The sequence below is a fragment of the Nyctibius grandis genome, chromosome 4, assembly GCF_013368605.1.
Source record: "Nyctibius grandis isolate bNycGra1 chromosome 4, bNycGra1.pri, whole genome shotgun sequence".
Taxonomy (NCBI): Eukaryota; Metazoa; Chordata; class Aves; order Nyctibiiformes; family Nyctibiidae; genus Nyctibius; species Nyctibius grandis.
Window position 1 is genome coordinate 37278943 of NC_090661.1, and position 19314 is coordinate 37298256.

General features: G+C 41.6%; 1 protein-coding gene across 3 annotated transcripts in view; it reads right to left on the reverse strand.

Moving 5' to 3' along the window:
* The window catches only part of SPRED1 (sprouty related EVH1 domain containing 1), a 68064-nt gene extending 49600 nt beyond the window's left edge, over positions 1 to 18464 (reverse strand). For 2 of the 3 annotated variants that reach the window (XM_068398779.1, XM_068398780.1), the window contains exon 1: positions 17806 to 18464. In XM_068398779.1, coding sequence (XP_068254880.1) covers positions 17806 to 17837 — 32 coding nt within the window. In that variant the 5' untranslated portion in view covers positions 17838 to 18464. Of the gene's footprint in view, positions 1 to 17529; positions 17573 to 17805 lie in introns of those variants that run through there. The other variant, XM_068398781.1, reaches the window with a different exon arrangement.
* Between the last annotated feature and the right edge of the window lie 850 nt (positions 18465 to 19314).

Sequence of the window (19314 nt, forward strand, 5' to 3'; positions counted from 1 at the left end):
TTTACAGAAACTTTATTTTCAACCTTACAAAATAATCACTGTATTTTACAACAGCTTTTAACTTCTAATTTTCTTATTTTGACTTCACTGTTCACTACTACGTTCTGAAGTTCTTTACTACCCCATAGACAGCTTATTGACAATAACAAGCAGCAACTCTAACAGAGGGAAAAGGGAGCAAACTGAAATCAGCATATGGCGTTGCCCATTACCTGCCCTAAAGAAACACGAAAAACACCAGAGACAGACAGCTGCCAGCTAGCTGGAAATACATACAGGATCTGCCCATATTAAAATATAACTACAATAAAAATCAAAACTAGACTACAGTTTGCCATTGCATCATTTCTTCATCAACTTCAATATTGTACACAATGCGGAGACAGACATGGACAGACATGGGCCATACGGGGTAAGACTGAATAATATTCTGCCTTTAATTTATAGGTGTTAATACACCTGTAATGTGCAATCACAGATCCATGACATTTGATATAATAATCCCAGAAGTGTTATTGTAACGAGCCATTCACTCCTCACGTTAAATTGAGAGGGATGAATATTTAAACTTAAGATATTTGAACATTTCTCTGTCCATCCTTCATGAAAAAAAAAGGACATAAGCAACTAAAGAAGTAAAATCTCTTGGCCACCTTATTCCTTAACAAAATCTCTAAGCACTAAACTCAGAGGCAGCCTGACCACATTTGTATTTGCCTTAGAGAGAAAAAGTCATCCTCTACTGAAACACTGCTCTAGACATGACTAAAAATTGCCACTTCCAGAGTAACAAAGAATTATCTTTCCATTGATAAGCAGCTATGAAAAGAAGGCACCTTTATATTTTCTTGGTTCTGCTTCGCATGTCATAATCGCATGTCATAATCGCATGTCATAATCGCATGTCATAATCGCATGTCATAATCGCATGTCATAATCGCATGTCATAATCGCATGTCATGAAGATTAAACATCCAAAATCCTTAAGGGTTCAAATGTTATTGTGAAAAAGTTGAAGGGTTGTAACTCTCCCTCACTTAAACCTTACAATGAACACTGGCAAGAGGATGTCAAAGATGCCACTAGCCTATCATATTTTCAACCTTCAGAAGACAGCTGTAAAACAAACAAACCAACCACCAGAAACCAAACAAACCCACCCCTGGAACATGGATTTTGAAGTTGCTTTAACAGCAATAAGTTAAAATACTAAATAGTCTAAAAGTTAAAATACTAAATCTTAAAAGTCCTACAGGGCGATATAGATTTCAGAAAGCTCACAGAACCTCTTTAGGAACAAGGTTCTCTAATTCACGCCACAATAATTTAAGGTTCAGTTAGTGTCGAGCACCATTATTTCTTAAGGGCTTTTCTCAGACAGATTATATGTCAAATAGATTTAACCCCAGAGATGTAACATGATCTTATAATAGTTATGACTAAATTACAAGTTTTAAAGTAGACAGCCATCAAAGTAAGGAGAACAGGCAATCGCGGATTCAGGAAATGTACATTCCCCCACAGTCAGCTAATGGCAACTTTAATAGGATGTGATGGATTTTTCTCCACCAGGAGAAAATACTGCCTGCATTTCTGCTTCAACAACCCACGCCAGCTGACTAATGGAGTTATATTTTTGTCTCGTATGAGGATGGTTACTTGCCCATCCTCTAACAGTTGCAGAATGAAACATTAACAGCAGCTGTGGGGCGAACAGAAAAGCTGCTCTATTTGGTAGCCAAGATCCAAAGTACAGGCCTTTCCCCTCAAACAGAGGAGCTCATTTTCTGTCACAGGGTGACGAAAAGACACAGCACAGAACAAGGGCACTTTTAGGGCTTAAAGTAGCTAACTGAAGATACTTTTAAGGAATAATAAATCTTCACGGGGAAGAAAAGTAAAGGATTCAGAGAAATTAAAAATAGGGTTCTTGGACAGATAAGAGCCCCTGGGAGCTTAGAAGAAATTGTTGAAAAGAAATACTAGTGCATCAAAACAGGTTTCTTAAAACAAGTTTTATCAAATACTATTAAATGTAAAAACTCTTTACTTTGGCACAATAACAATCCAATCCTAACAGACCAATCCCATAGAAACACTTCTGTCACACTACTGAATAATCAGCATATGCCTGCAACTAGAAACATCTTTTTCTGCAAGCACTTGGGCTTTAGTCCTGCAAAAATTTAAATATATCACTCTGAGCAGACCTACAGATCTCTGTGGAAGTCTGTAGAGTTTACCACACACATAAAAGCCAACACATATTTATAAGTCTTGCAGGATAATGGCTTTTGGCAGAATATAAATAACATTGCTCTAATGTGTTCCAGCATCATGGTCTTCTGCTTTAAGAACCAGCCATTCTGGTGAAGCCTGTCATTCTTCGTATAAAGAGTGTCAGCTGCATACCCCACAGAGACATTTAAACTTCTCTTTGCATTTTCTTTCAAGTTTCAGAATAGCGTTTGGGCATTCTTTAAAACTAGCAAGAAAGCTAACAAGTGAAGCTGATAAGAATTGCCTAGAAATGCTTTCTTACTAGTGCCATGGATACCACTGGTAGGACTGGAAGCAGTTCTTCAGACAAACCATCTATAGCTTCCAACACTTCCAAAAGTACATCAGTTAGGCTGTGGAGTTTACTAGGTATTTTTCCAGAACCCCATGCACTGGGTGAGAGGGAAATAACTCAATATGAGAAGCAGCCTTAATAAAGGACTCTAATGTTCACTGTACTATACTTCAATAAAAAGGCTTAAAAATCTGCTACAAGAAGAGCTTTCAAATAGCAAGACAGGCATCTAAAATAATTTTAGAAACTTAATGCCATTAGTTTGCCTAATTGACCTTTAAATGCATACCTAAACTAGGCCTTAGATTTCTCTCCTTGTCAGTCGTCTTTATCTTTTCAGCATTGTCTTACTGTCTCTATTGCCTTTCATTTTAACTTCTAGCAAGGATAAACTTGAGCAAAGAAAGGGAACTTTGGTAACAGTCAGTGCCACTGAGAAGTAAAAGAATGGTATATATCACCTCCTGCAGTCACAACCGCTGCTACGAGCCCCAGCTGGAACAGCAGATCTGCCTTGGCAGAAGGCCCAGCTCTAACAAGGGTAAAGGAATTGATATATTTTGTAGACATAAGTAGCTCTTACAGCAGGTTTACTTTTGCCCTTCCATTGCCCCTCACCCTTATTTTCATTTGATACCTTCATCTCTCTAATCCCACCTTGAAAAAACAAGACAGTTTCACTGACAATACATCATCAAGATTCTACAGCTGAGAAAGCGTTGCACACAACGGGAACAGCCCTGCTGTAATTTACTTCTAAGAAATTGTCTGCAAGAAGTCCGACAACACTAACAGCAATGAGGGGAAAAAAGTTATTTAAAATACTCAGCAGCTCTCTCAAACCCACATGATTTCACATTTACAGTTTGTATTGCCTTGGCCCAAACAACCAGTTAGAAATTCCTTGCATTCAACTGATTTCTATTAAGCACATTTTGATTTGTGTACAAAAATGACAAACATACCTACAGGTAAATGGAACACAGATAAATTTTGAAGTATTTACCTAACTTTTAATCAAGAAATCCTCTGTTTGAACCTTAGATGTATCTAAAGTAGCATCTTTAAAAAAAACCCAAACAAACAGTTTTGAACTATTAATGAGCCAGCCCTGACAGAACGCAACACAGGTGATCCCCTCCACACCTCATGAGGTCCTTGCTCAAGGCCAAAGCCCAAGAGCACCAGGACCTCCCAATCCCCTTTCTCCTTCAATACTACTTTAGTGTCAGAAAGCAAGCAGTTGACACTGACATGACCATAAATTCAATGCATTTCCTAACAAAAATGCATTGCTAAGTTCTTCCCTAGAACATCGTGCTTACCATTTCATCTCATCACCTTATTCACATGGTTCTTGTGAGAGAAACCGTGTCAAGAGAAGTAACACCCGTGCAGTATACGATGTTCTGAAATATTCTATTTAGCTACTAAAACTAATTTCAAGTTCTAACATGCAAACATGAACAGCAAACTATACCAAAAGATTAAAACTGAATACTCTGGCACAGCCGTTTCAGTTTGCTTCAACTTCTGAACGCCTAAAAACACAACACTTGCATTAAGAAGAGATATGCCATCCAAAACTAAATTGCTGCTAAAGTAAAATGAAGTCCTACCAAACAACCACATGGTAAAGTTTTCTACCAAAGAATCAAGAAACAAATAACTTATTTCAGCTCAAACTTCCTGATGAGGAAACAGATGCATATGAAATTTAATGAAGTATAGCAAGTGGAAAAGTCAGAGAAAGGATGTCAACAAGAATTTTTGCCAGATCCTTTACGGCAATTCTCACATTTTTATGTAAAGCTTTAATATCTTAAGGTAATAGCAGCATTAACATCTTAAGATAATAAAATATAGTATGAAATCATTATTAATTTGTGATGTCCTTGGAACGCTTTGTGCAGGTATTAGTTGCATCTCTGAAGATCTTCAATATCTCAGTTACCAAGTTTCTTGAACATTTTCAAAGGCAGATTTCCAGTTTCCCAGAAAGGAGAAACCGTAGCTGACCCCTTCGTAGTTTTCAAGTAGTTCTGAACCATCATCTGCCTTGTCACAAAAACTTCCCCAAACCATTTCAAACCACAGATCTGCTTTACCACTAAAAAGCAAACAAGTGAGCAGTTAAATTCAGTGGATTTTAAATAAATCTACTCCCACTCTCCCTTCATTAACTGATCTCAACTGTAAATTTGCTTTAGATGCTTTAAGAGGTGGCTATTAACTACACAAAGTTATTTTGTGTGTCAAAATGACAGCACTGGTGATATTTATTTAGTGAAACTGGATTTGTCAGTGTTGGTAAAATGCAGGACATTAATGGAATTCTTTTTATTTCTATTTCAAATGGCTTGTGCACTTATGCAACTTTATCTTATTCTGAAATACTTCACAGGTTGACAGAAAGGATTCAGAAAAAAAACAAAAAAACAAAAAAACAACCCAAACCCATTCTGAAGAGTTAAGTATTTCAAATTATGTAAATAGTCTATCAAAAGCCACTAAAACAAACCCACCCATAGCACATACCTGTTATACCACTACAAAACTTCATACCATTTGGGGGAGGGGGCGTTTAAAAAGAAGTTCAGATTTACATCTCTTAAAACACCCACAGAATTATGAAGATTTGCTTGTGAATATCCTTTTCTGCATAGTTATACAAAGGAGCATCAACTTCCAGATCTCCAGAGCTACAGACAGATAATTTCATGCAATCCCAAATAGCATCATTAATACTGAATTCAACTTAATTCCTGTGGATCTTAGAACCTCGCTTGGTAGCAGCCTCAACCACCACATTGGGCAACTGCTGCCGCAAGGCTACATATTGAAATGAGTAAGCCACACACAAAACGTTTTCCTTTGTGAAGGAAATGGTATATAATGGAGTTCAAGAAACTGAACATGAATGAACAGAAGTTTTATCATTAGGAAAAAACAAACTTTAAAAAAATGATAAACAGAAGTAATGCATAATCCTCCCTAGTTCTGCTGTCAAATATTAGAGCAATTTCTGATCATGCTCTCTATGGAAGTTAAAGGCATACAAGTACTACCTGGCTATTTAAATCTTGAGAAGTATCAATCTGAGCTTCTTGTGATCTACTGCAACAACACATGAAGAAAGGGTTAGACCAAGAGAACTTCTTTCTGATCAGCATTTTTATTGCCAAAGGACATATCCCAAAGTCAAACAGAAGCAATTCCTGACAAAATTATTTGCTGAGCTATAGTAAGAACTCATTGTGGAGGAAAGCAAAAACAGTCCTTTGGAGAACACCATTTTCCAGTGTAAGTCAACACAACAGAAGTTGCATCCTACTGAAAACACAATATAACCAAACCGATTTTCTTGGTTAATGATAAAAGCTTGAACAGCATCTTTCAATTTAACTGTTAAGACTGCATTTCTCTGGAATCAAATATACCATTTTATTATATAGACAAAATAAAGGAATATTTGTCTCAGCCAAGGAGTATCAAAATTGCAAAAAATCCCCTCTCCCAAATACACCGTAGATCATAAGATATTAATGCTGTAATTGGGAAATAACAATTATGCATTCTCCACTGTAAAATACCTAACTGTAAGTTAGACAAGGAACAAAAACTGTAGAAAGCAGATCCTTTCTACTGTAAGATACTGTGATTTCTGCACCATCTGATTGTGATTGCTTTGGAAACAAACTGTGAAGCAACCTTAGAAAAGCTGGCCAAAATTACTCCTGCCTTTGAGAAGTGACACTTGTTCATTCCTTTGACATGTGAAAGTTAAGTAGGATATCTCTTGCACCTTCTCTACTGAAATGATCTTTTCCTGAAGCACATGGCAAAAATTTGGATCATCATGCCTTATTTGGGATGATACATTGATCAAAGATCACTGTTTGCACCCTCCAGCTGGAAGGAGCATGAGGACTTTACAGCTTACTTAAAGCTTTTATTTCATCCATTGAGCTTCAGTTGCGGGTATCAAGCTCAGGCAGCACAGATTTGCCAAAAGATAGAAAAGCCAATCCTATACCTCCAAGTAGCTGCTCAGGCCTAAAAAAACAGCTGAAATAACAGATTTGGTAAACTTATTTCCTGTTATTCCACAAGTCTAATCCATACATTTTGAATTTGTTCAGAGAAGAAGCTATACATATAATCGTAGTTCTACTTCAGGAAGATTTGTTCACAAACGTCAAAAAAAGTTGCATTTTCTGCAGCAGAGAAGTCACTCGACATTGATTTTCAACATTTCTCTAATGTCTCCTCCTTTCACTGCTGACAGAAGAATGAACTCATAGCCTGTGGGAAGCATTCTGTCTTTCTACAGCAAAGGAAGCACATGTTTTTATTCGGGTTATGTTTTTGTTTTCCCAAAGTGGCAAAAAGACAGGCTTCTTGCCAGCATTGCTCAAGGGCAAAACCCTGGTATTAAGACCTGTAAGGGTGCTCAGTGGGCCAGTCAAAATGTCTCAAAGAGACACTAACCAGTGTCTTATTTTCTGGAGAAGCTTTTCAGGATAAACTGTATGAGAACACTAATGCAGAGAAATGCTCAGAAAAATGCTTGCTAAAACGCTAAAACCATAACGAAACCTACAAGGACGGGTCTCTCCAAAAGCCAACACACTTCAAAACACAAAAAGGTATGCCACTTTCAGCAGTAAACAAACAAACAAAAACAAATAACAAAACTAATGCAAGAAAACTTCAGTTTTGAAAAGGTACAGCAGAGAAGGAAAGAGAGGGGAGAACCTGAAAAGCTTCTCTAATTAGACAACTAAGCATATCAGTTTTCCCCTAGCTAACCACAACTTACTCCAGAAGGAGGAGAATAAAAGGCCCCCCACAGCAAATTACACTATACTGAACTATAGCACTCTAAATTCATGTCTTGTTCTGGAATAGCTTCCTTGAATAGACCTGTTCTTCACCCAGAATTCAACTAATAGATGAAGAAGAGTTCACGTTTTCTACCTTGCTTCAGGGGAATAAATGTGGACATATCCTCCCTTTGCAGGACCTGCAGGCAGCCATAACAGAGAAACAAAAGGTAGTGAATTCCTGCACTGTCAAGCTAGGGAGTTCAAAGAAAAACAAAACTGGTTTTGTATCAGTGACAAACATATAACATGCTTGCACAAGCATCTGCTTTACACTGTGCAGAGCACCCTAAGTATATGACGTAAGGTACTTAAAAGCATGTGATAAGGCAATGCTACTTCAGCTTCTTCTGAGAACATTACCAAAAACCTCTCTTCACCCCCCAAACAATCTGAAAACAGAGAAGCATCTAATCCCACTGTCAAGGTTTAAAGCTGGGCTAGCTATTAACCAGGTGGCAGATGCTCTCTGTTAACCCTCTCCCCCCCCCGCCCCAAGGGAAAGGGAAAGGGAAAAGGGAGAGAGACTTATGGGTTGGAAAGTTAAAACAGTTTTAATAAACTATAATAATGAAAAAGAATATAATATCAATAATAATAGAAATAACCAAATATATACAAATATGTACAAAACCAAGATCGAGAGCTTGGAAATCCTCCTCAGGCAGAGTTGCTCCCCCCAGCACAGGCAGAGGGGAAAAGGCAGTAGCTCCCTGCCATCACACCTGCAGGCTTTTAACTGGAAACTGGCAAAGCTGGTACCAATCAGTGGGAGACAGGAGGGCCCCTCCCTCCTGGGCCCCACCTCCAGGAGGCAGTGGGTTAGTGATAAATAGGAAAGTGAGAATGACGTGTGTGGGATGGAATACCTCGTTGGTCAATCTTGGGTCACCTGCCCTGTCTGCTCCCCCCTGCAGGTGCGACCCCCCTTTGGCTCTTCACTCATAAGCAGTGAGGAATTTAGCAGTGACCTTGGTTTCTCTAAGACTAATTGGCCTGGTTTGGGCCAAACCAGAACACCCACAACAAGATTCCCTCAGCCTGCCTGTAGCCAAGAGGCTGGGGTGGAGGTATGGTCATGGACAAAATTTTCAGTGCCCCAGGCAACTGCTTAACTGATTTCTGCAAATCCTCCATTACCTAAAGCGGGGCTGTTAACATGCACGATTCTTTTCTATCACCATAGTAACAAAGCACGTACATTTTAAGGTGCATATGGGGGCTCTTCTAGAGGATGTGTCAAGTTGAGTACAGCTAAGACAATACAAGATATTTTAAGCTAGACCCGTTCAGTACAAATACAGAAAGCATGAAAGTACTGTGCTAGAGATCATCACAGGATTGTTTAAGCAGTGGTTACACATCCATTAAAAAGTTTTCTGGAGGCTGAAAGAAGTAGAAGATGAAGCAGGATTCAGTCAGGACATTTATGTGCCTTAATGTATAAGAACAGTTGTGTAATAACAGCCTGATTTTAGACACTCTTACTTCGTCAGGAACCACAGAGCAGAACATAGTAAAAAAATTTAAAAACAATATACTTTACCTACCAATTGCCAAAAAAAAGATGTAGGAAAAAAGATCTAATTAGAAAAACATATTTACTGATTAAGAAATGACAAGCAACTGGCATTTTTGTTGCAATGAGAGCTGCAAGTACTTAGATGCCTGAAGTATGACACTACTCGTGTAGGATACACGAGTGACACCACAGAAACCCAGGCTTAATGGTAATCCATATGGTTAGGTGCCTCCACAGCAAATATGCCCATACATGTCAACAGCCTAACTGGCACTCTGGAACTAGCCTGCTAGGTGTACATGTCCCACAGTGGAATGACTTCTCATAACAGTCATCATTATTGCCTTAGAAGAACCAAACCAGAAGCAACATAACAAATTTATTACTCCCTCAAATAACTTCTCATACTACACTACTACACTAGAGTAGTAGTAACATACTACACTAGAGAGCACTTCCAAATTGGGTGGAATAAACCCAACACCAAAACCCCAACTTTCAGATAAGGATTAAGAAAAATCATGCTCGCAGAAAGAATATAAGAAACAGGATGCTACAAGTCTGGATAAATTAGAGCAATATTATCAATATCTGAAATACTCCCATAGTTGAAATCGGAAGATTAAAGACTAAAACCAGACTAAACTGCAGAAACAAACCAACCCCCTAATAAAACTGTTAGAACATTGCCTTACTTTTCAATATTAGTATTTATAGAATTTTAAGGCTTATTAAGATGCAGTTTTCAATTACACAGCACCACCTGTGCGTGATCAAAAGGCGTAGTTCCCCTCTCTGGCACAGGATGAGCAGCAAATGAGGCAAGGTGCTGAAAAAAAGAAAATGGGTGTTTCCAAATACTGAAGGCTTGAGAGCAGAACCCAGGCAACCTGATTATATTCCTGTCTCTGTCTCATTATCAAAATCATCAAAATTCATACCCCCTGGCCACATGGATTATATTCACACAATCAATCTCAGTTCTCAAGACTGAAAATTCTCAAGCATTTCATTTTACAACTTTGCATTCACTTGGCACACTCATTATGTACCATCGGTACTAGCAACCATAATTTCCTCTACAGTTTTTTTTTCCCCTTAAAATCTTGCAGAATCAAAGTAGGAGACAGCAACCTCAGATTTTTTTTGCATAGTATCAGTGGCACAGATCAGTAGCATCTGAACTACAAGTGGAACCTGTAATGAGACAGACAATAAGAGGGCACAAACATACCTATCCTAAGTCTAGCCTACTAGGAAACTTCCAGTCTACTGTTGGTCCTAAAGGGAGCAAAGACTAGCGATTAGCAACACTAACTGGTGCTTAAAAACATACAGGTTTGGTACATAAGGTCAGCCAGATGAAAAAAAAAAAGAACAGGATTTCCCATTTTAAATGTACAGGCCTCAACTCTAAATCCTGAATTAGCTTCTTTACACCTTTCAAAAACGTGTTCTTGTTTAAGGCTTAACATGTATCGGCCTCAATCACAGGCTTCACATTAAGGCATGCTGTGCGAGGATCCAGAGTAAGCACGCCATGCACAGAAAGAAACACGCAGGGCACAGAGTACTTCATCACATCTGAGAGGCTGAAAAGTTTCTAGGAAGCTACATAAAAATTCCTAAATCAGAGCAGGATCTGTACTCCCACCTTTCACCACCCTTACTTAATCCTTTCAAAAGGTTAAAGACAGAGAAATCACTTCTGCCCTCAAGGTTTATACCACCTCACCAAAACAGTTCTGCACAATTTCTGAAAGAAAAAAATCCCAGGCAGGAATCCTCACTAAGAGTTATATCTTACCAGTTCTGTGTTTATTTAGGGAAGGCAGGCAGCCTCAGTAACAATTTTGAATAAACTTCACACTAGTTTTCAGTAATGACTTGTTTTATTAATGAAATTCTTGATACCTCTTGTTGCTACGCTTCGTTATTCACAGCATTTGACTTCACTAAAACTGAAACAAATTAGTTTCATTTTTGCTTTGAGAAACTTCAGTTTGTGTCGCAATTCATCAGTACAAGTCAAGGAAAAAGGGTAATTGTCAACAGTTGTCAGATGGTCTTGGGGAAGACCTGTTTATTTGGTACTGTTTTTCTGGAGTTTCATTTCTGAAAAAAAAGGGGAAAAAAGGACAACTCTTCCATAGACTTCAGTGATGCTTGCTCTCGCAAACCATTCAAGCCAAACATCGGCTCACAGAATTTCTTTAGGGGTTCTGAAGAGGTGAGTTCTGTAGCAGAAGTACAGATTACAAGAATTCCTCACCTAAATAAAATACCACAAACAGCAGCAGTCAAAATTTTCAAACAGAAGAATGAATACATTGGGGGGGGGGGCGGCGGGAAGAAGGAAAAAAAAGATTCTTACAGTCTCATTTTTAAGACAGTTTAGATGTTTCAACAGTACACATTTGGGGAATTCTTGTGTAGCACACACATGAAAAATATTTGCTTCTGAATGGAAGTTTGGTATCAGGCAGCAATGCAGAATGGAGCACAGTAACTGCTGAAGTTTCTATGGCCTATTTTCCCTGTTTCAATTGAAGTATTTACTGTCATATGACAGTGAGTTCTTAAGAGAAAAAAATGTTTGTGATCTCCTTGCATATATAGATGCATTTATCATCATTACATTGGGACTTTTTTATTTTTTTTTTCCCCCCACCTTATTTGGAGCACTGGGAATCAGAAGGGAGCACTTTAATCAGAGCCCCATTTATAAACAATTTTAGTACTGAAAGCACTCAAATGTACATTTTTTGTCCTTCAGCATATCTAAAGATTTGTTGGGTTTTGTTCTAATTCTTTTCTTGTCATATGTAGGAGAAAAACAGTGAATATAAAGCACTGAATATAAATAAACGAATATATATTCTTTTAACAAACTGGTATCACAGATACCAGCATGAACATTATGTAAAAGATAAGCTGAAAAGATATGAAAACACATGCACTTCAAATGGCTGCTTACTTCCTACAAGTAAGCGCTGTTCAATACCATCATAGTCTTAGAGACTGATTCCTATTTTTCAAGTAGGAGAGATACCATGTTTACCCTGGTACCATATACCATAAAATACGTTACCATATACAACATGATACCACCTCATGTATGAGAAAAACCACATGGAGTTGTGCCAGCCAACAGATTTTACTAGATCATAATCCAAAAAAAAAAAATCTTCTCTTACAGAGTACAGGAACAATAAGTGCAACAGAAGTATCTATTGCTATTGTCTTAAGTCTAGAAATATATGTTAATGCAGCATACCAAAAGAGCATCCAGGCCCCTTCCTTCCCTCAAAAACAAGCATCCCTGAAGATTATTTCTGCTGAATACCAAGACTGGTTAGAAGATACACCTAACAAATTATTAGAAAGCATAAAAATGTTGCAAATATGTTTACATCTTATTGAATTTAATTTGGAATATTTGTACCACATTAGTCACCAATAATTAAATAAATACTTCACAAATAGAAGGGCTTTCAGAAAGAAGAATTAACATTTTCAAGGGAGAGAAAGGAGGAACAAATTCTATATTTCCAGGGACCATTTAATTTTTGTTTACAACCAGTTCCAGCCATTCAGTAACTGTGCAAACTGTGCTGGTTAAAGTTTGTTTGCTTAAATGTTATTGCACATTAGAACACGGAGAAAAAGACAAAGATATATCCATAAAGAAACTGTGATCCTCAACATGGCAACTCCCAGCTATCTTTCAAATTCCTTAAGGAAACTGCAACATGTTCCAATCAAGAAAGAAGAGGGAGAGAGCAGACATTTAAATGTTAGAACACCACCATTTAAGACAACATACATTGTATGCTGTATCATAGTTACTTTTTCTGAATCAGGGGAGTAAAAACCAAAAAAATTATTTCCTTTGCCTCCTTTTCAAACTTGTGTCAATATTCTCGAAAGTATTTTTTGTTTCTGGCATTTGTCATATCCCATCAAGTCATCACGAGTGCATACTATTTCTCCAGATATACACAATAACGGGTAAATAGCAAACAAAAATGACAGTGTTTAGCCTAAAAACCACCAGGAATGCCTTCAGTTTTAATCCTGTGACTTCTGATCCTGTCAAGATACGTTCCTTTCAAGAAATGTCTCTACATTCGAAACATATGCTGACGTCCTCACTGCCACTTTAACACTTCAAGAACAATAAATTTTAAATGAACAAACAAGGTAAACACTCGTCTTTTTTTTAATTCGAGTATTATCACTGGCTCCAGTTATGCTGAAACATCCAGAAAGCATTTTTCTGCAATACCACAGTAATCAAGGAATGTTGTTAAGGTGAATTTTTTAAAAATAAAATAAATAAAAAACACAAAAACAAAAAAAAACCCTGACTTCCAGATTATGTAACATGCAAATTCAGTTTCACCTTCAAAATAGCATCATGTAACATATAAGCCAAAGAGACAGCAAGAAGCAGTTCATAAGACTGGAAAAGCCTCCTCAGGACTCTCTAAAAGAACCGTTCCCCCAAAACAAAATATGTCAGAATTGCACTGATTTCATATAATGAATTGGTTTAGCAGACGCTTCCCTTAAAAAAAACATTTCTTACTTCTTTTTACAAATTCCTGACTTTAAGGGATGAATAATTCCAAAGTCCATATATGCCCTAAATAGCAGAAAGAAAAACAGCCTACTGAAAAGTGTTAAAATCCTCCCAGAACTAATAAAACCAAACCAGTTGGCTTTATTTTCTGTGATACAATTTCATGCTCATCTTTCAGTATTTGGGCTTGTAATACAAGGAGTTTTGAAGCACAAATGAAGTATAAACAGTATTTTCATAAATACTGAAAGAAGACATGAAGGTATCAAGTATTTTAAAAATTTAATTCAGCTTTACTTTTTCATATCAACACTCGAGGATGTTTATAACATCATAATCTAGAGGCTGATAACATACAGCATTAGTATACACTCTGTGTTTCTTTAATTTATAATCTCTTGAATTAAATTATCTCAGAAAATGAGTATAAGATTACTTATATTTATGTAGCAAAACAATTAGCATGTAACAGTCTGAATCTGTAAAAATACAGTACAGAAAAACAACTCAATATAATTCAAGAGCACAAGCACTCCCTGAAAAAGAGAGCCCACCTGCAATACAGAGGAAAGTAAACAAGCCAATAAAGCAGTGCTCCTACTTTTCAACAACAGCAACTCAGACTCCAACAGCAACTCAGACTCCATCTTAAGCCTGTCATCATTCATCCCTACTGAATGGGGACTATGTAACGTAACAATTATTCTGTTTTACCTAACACTGAAATTCAGTAGCATTTCTAGACAGCAATAAAGTCTGCCATCAAACCAGGAATTTGGTACAGTGCTTGCTGACCTGCCTGCTCTGACATTTGTGTTAAGTTGCATGAACGGCGAATTGACCCACAAGTCCACAAATCCTACTAATTCCTTCATTTAAAAACTGTTAGTATTTGTGAACACCACACTGTGTTCATGCTGACCACACTGACTGCAAAACACCACTGACGGGGGGGCAGGGGGGAAATCATTATCTGGAGGTATAGAAATACTCTCATTTAACTAATACCTGACAAATACAGTACATCATTACAAGAACAATGTAAAAATCACCAACGAAGATTCATCCCTGGCAATCGGAATTTTATAAGGTTGCCTTCCATATGTTTATGACTGACAAGAAACCTAGTAGTCCTTAATGCAGCTTTTTAATTAATGTTTCCCACCACCGAGAATTTAACATCATTAACCAAGCTCAAACTCTAGACACCGCAAATATTTATATACTACACCATAAAATGAAGTTTTATAAACAAAGAATAATGCTCAGTTACCAGAATATTCCCAGTAGCCACAATGACATAAAATGCATTGCAAAGTACCCATATTTGCCCTTATGTACCCAGAGATTACTTAATGAATTCAAGGCCATTGATATCATCAATTATACCAATAAAATTCAACACAGTAAACTTTTAATATACGATGAATTTCAATTTGTAGATCTGTCCTATTTTCACAAACAGCTTATTTGGAGTTTCAATCATATTTCCCAGTCATTTAAAGTGACACATTTGTGCTATGTACAAAACCAACCGAAGAGGAACGATGACTCTGGCCTCACCAAAAATGCTGTCAAAAAAGGCAAATGAAACCAAGAAGAGAAAGATTTTTCTTCTGATATTTTAATAACCAAAGTAAAAAAAGTCCTTTCTTTGAGAAAAAGCACTGGTTTATAGTCCTTTGTAAGGTTATACACATTTAGCTCTATACACAATGCTCAAATCAAATACTGTATGTGAGCTTTTCTTTCTCATTTTAAGTAAAGATTAGTAATCTTTCAGGTATTCTCTTAGGTTGCACTAACAACAAAGCCTCGTCCACTCCATGAATGTGTAATTAAGGATCACCTTAGTGTAATTTGTTAAGATAATGAAATAGTGTATTCATGAGCAGTGAACATCACCATTTTAACACTGGCAACCACAAAACTGTTACACCAAAAAAATACATTGTCTGCTTCAGGGATCCCTCAGCACTAAGTTTCATTCGATTTTATTTTTTGAAAGATTTCAAAGTGTTTAAAATCAAAGTTAATACACTGACCTCTAAACAGTTTATGCCATATTAAAAACATTTATCTGTTATTGCGATATTTCAGAGGTCTCTTCAGCCACGGCACAGGTTAAGGAGGAATGACAATAACTAATCTGCTGTAAAATTCTCAACGTAAACAGACAAAAAATGAACTGTATTGCTGATTTCTATCAATTCTTCGGTCTTCGCCGTTACCTGTATTTGATAATAGGCAACATTTTCAAATGCCTCATTAGGTACAACCCACTTCCTTCTACACTATGTTGGTATCTTGCAGATATAAGACAGTATCGTTCAATAAAATGTGAATTACCCAAAATGGATTAACATACTGTCTTGAAAACACGTTCATAACAATGAATTTTATTTTCAGTATTTTATTTTTTGAGTTAGTATTTCTAAAGAGGAAAATATTTCAATGTCTTCCCGATAAAACTCATCCCTGCTTAAACGTTACGACGGTACAGCGAGAAGGGACTTCTGAACTAATGCTCCTTTACAGGGAAAGGACAAACACGAGCCATAGAGACAACTCCCCCCCCCCATCTTTACAGTAACTGCCCACGCTGGCAGGCGTAAGCCCTCTGCCTGCTGCCCCCTCGGAGCAGGCTGCCGGCCTGGCCGCCTCTGCCTCGCCACGCAGGTCTGAGCTGCCGGGCTGTGAATGCAGACACTGTACTGCGCAGTGAATGGACAGCCAGGTATTTTATGAATGGAGCAGATCACGTGCTCCCAGAACCTCCCCGAGCTGATATTTCCCACATAACTGTGTCAACAAGCAGCGAACAGCACATATTAATACAGCAGGTCCTGGAGACCTTCCTCCGCCAGCCGCGGGCCGCAGGCTGGTCCCCAGGCCGCACGCAGCAGCTCCGGGCGCCGGGCAGAGCAGGTCCCGCCGCAGGTCAGCGCTGATGACAGTCTTTTTTTTTTTTTTTGTTATTTTTTTTTTTATGAATGGAGATGGTGGTATGCAAATGAGAGCGATTCACAAAAAAGGAAACATGGCGGCGGCCCCGGCTGCCAGCCCCGCAGCGGCTCCCGCCCGGCCCGGCCCACTCCGCGCCCGGCTCAGCGCCGCGGCCAGCACCGCGGGGCTCCCCTCCCCGGCGGGGCTCCGCTCCTCAGCGGGGCTCCGCCCGCGCCGCGCCTCGGGGATCAGCCCGCCGCGTTTTGGGGATCAGCCCGGGAAGGTGCGCAGGCTTTGCTCGGAGGCCGGCAGCGACGGGGGAAACCCGCCTTTCCTGCCGCGGAGAGCCGGCGGCAGCCCGGCAGCGGGGGGCTGCTCCGCCCGCACCTGCGGACACGGCGGGCGCAGGGCTGCCTCCCCATCGCCATGGCCGCGGCCGGCACCGCATCATTCATAAAATCAGTCTCAGCAAACACCGACATCGCAAACCGTAACGCGAAAGCTCGGAAGCTGTAACGATCAACCTTAAAACTTCCCCGTAGCAGAAGAACTTTCAAAATACTTTATATTTGGTTTTCAATGCCATAAAGAACTCGGATGTTTTCTGACAAATATTTATCTCCTCCGACTCAAAATGTATTGCAAAGAGAGATTACATGCAGGGTGATACAGCCGCACATACACGTTCTCCTCTGGATTTCCTCCAAACCAGCCACATTAAAAATATTAAAAGATCCTTGACCTGTCCCCTTCCTCTTTTTTTTTAAAAAAAAAAGTCCCAAGTGCTTATTAAAAGGAAAAAAAAAAAAAGGCTTTAGGGTAGGTTTAAGCTGTATTTACACTGACTGACTCATCCAATTAAAATTCAGGAGCAGTTTCCTGGAGGATGAAGCTCCCACACACTAGTTTCCATATGAAATATCTACAAGTAATAGGATAACATCAGAGGAGGTACGTGCCGATGCCTCTCTGGACATTCAAAACCCGTCCTCCCCCTCCAAGATACCATCGTTACCTGCACCGTTTTCTACCGGGCTTTAATCAAACCTCGCTTTCCCGGCCGCTGGCTCGCAGCCCTTCTAAAGCAAGCTCCTTGACAAAGAGGGAGCTTCTGGGCTTCCATGGACGCGAGCAGAAATGCGCAGCAGGCGCAGGGGGAGGCCAGGACACATACGTGCGCGGGCAGAGGCCCTCGTGGGGCGCGGAGCCGGGGGACGCGCCGAGCCCCAGCCCCATCCCGGGGCGGAGGGGAGAGGACCCGCCGCGGCGGGGGGGGGGAACGGCCGCTTACTCGTTGTTAGAAGTCGCCGCCTCTTCGCTCATTTTCTCCTCACCGCGAGCCGACAGGCAGACGGAGCAGCACCGACGCAGCCAGGGCGCAGCCAGAACTCACCAGAAACTTCACCATTGTTACCCCCCCGGCCTGCCCTCCCCGGCCAGGGCACGGGCAGCGCTGCGAAGTGAGGAAGAGGGAGGGGGAAAAGCGGGGGGGGGTAGCGATCTTTATCCTGGAAACACGAAATCCTGTTGTCCAGCGCTGGAGCGTATTTTCCCCTGGCTTTACAGATGATGAAGGTAGCGGTGGAAACAGCAGCAACAACCACGAATCTTCTGCTCTTGAGCTGCTCCCAGTTAAATGGGAACACGGTGGTGGAGACAAGGGAAGGCTCCCAGCCGCAAGAAGCTGCACCGCACCGTCCTCCCGCTGCAGCTCATCTCCCGCTGCAGCCGCCTTCGTTGCTGCTGCCCTTCTCCTCCTCCTGCTACTCGGCCGCCTCCCGCGCCCAGCCGGGGCAGGCGGCAGCGGCAGAAATTCCTCCAGACACCGGAGCCGCCACAGGCCGGGGCGGGCGGGAGAAGGGGGAGGAAGGGGGAAAGGGGGGCAGAGCGGCTCGGCTGGGCTCTCACACCCCCTCCAAAGCGACGCCGGGCGCTGCGGCGGGTGGACGAGGCGGCCCCAAGAAGAAGGCTGGTGACGGGGGGAGGGAGGCGTTTTAAACCAGCCCGGGGGTGGGAAGGGGGGGGACGGAGGAGAGAGAGGATGCGTCACGGCTGTTTGTGTGAGGAGAGGAGCGGAGAGGGAGGGAGGGGGAGAGGCGCTGGCAGGGCGAGAGAGGAGCCCCCGGCCGGAGAACGAGGGGGAGAGGAGGGAGAAGGCCCGCGGGGAAGTTCAGCGGCAGCGCTCCCTCCCCGGCAGCAACTCCATTAGCGGCCGCCGCCTCGGCTCCTCGTAGCCGCCTCCGCCTCCTCCTCGCAGCCGCCTCCGCCTCCTCCTCGCAGGAAAACTGGGCGGAAGCATTGACTTCAGGCTCTTTCCGCCGCCACAGCTTGATCCAAAATAACCGCGGGGGCAGGGAGGCGGGAGGAGCGGGGCGAGCGCGGGGCGGAAAGCAGTCCCCCCACCCCGGTCCCGCGGCGCCCGCCCTGCGCTCCAGTTTCCTGAAAGTAGTTCCTTCCCCCCGGCGCTGCCTCACGCGCTTCTCGAGGAGCTGCCGCCGCACACGCACGGCGCCGCGGAGGGATACGCGGGCTGCCCCGGCATCGCCCTCCTTCCTGCTCCGGGGGCGCGAGGCGCCCGCGGGGCCGCTCCTGCCCCGGGGCCGGTCTTGCCCCAGGCCCGGCCGGCCCCAGCCTGAGGCGGGGGCGCAGGGCCAGCGCGGCCGGCGGTCCCTGCTCGGCGCGGGGCTGCGCAGACCCCCCGGGGCCGCCGCCGTGGGCTGGGGCGTGGTGGGAGGGGCCCCGCCCGGCGGCGGCCTGCAGCGGCCGGGGGGCTCGGGGCAGGGCGGCTGAGCGCGGCGGG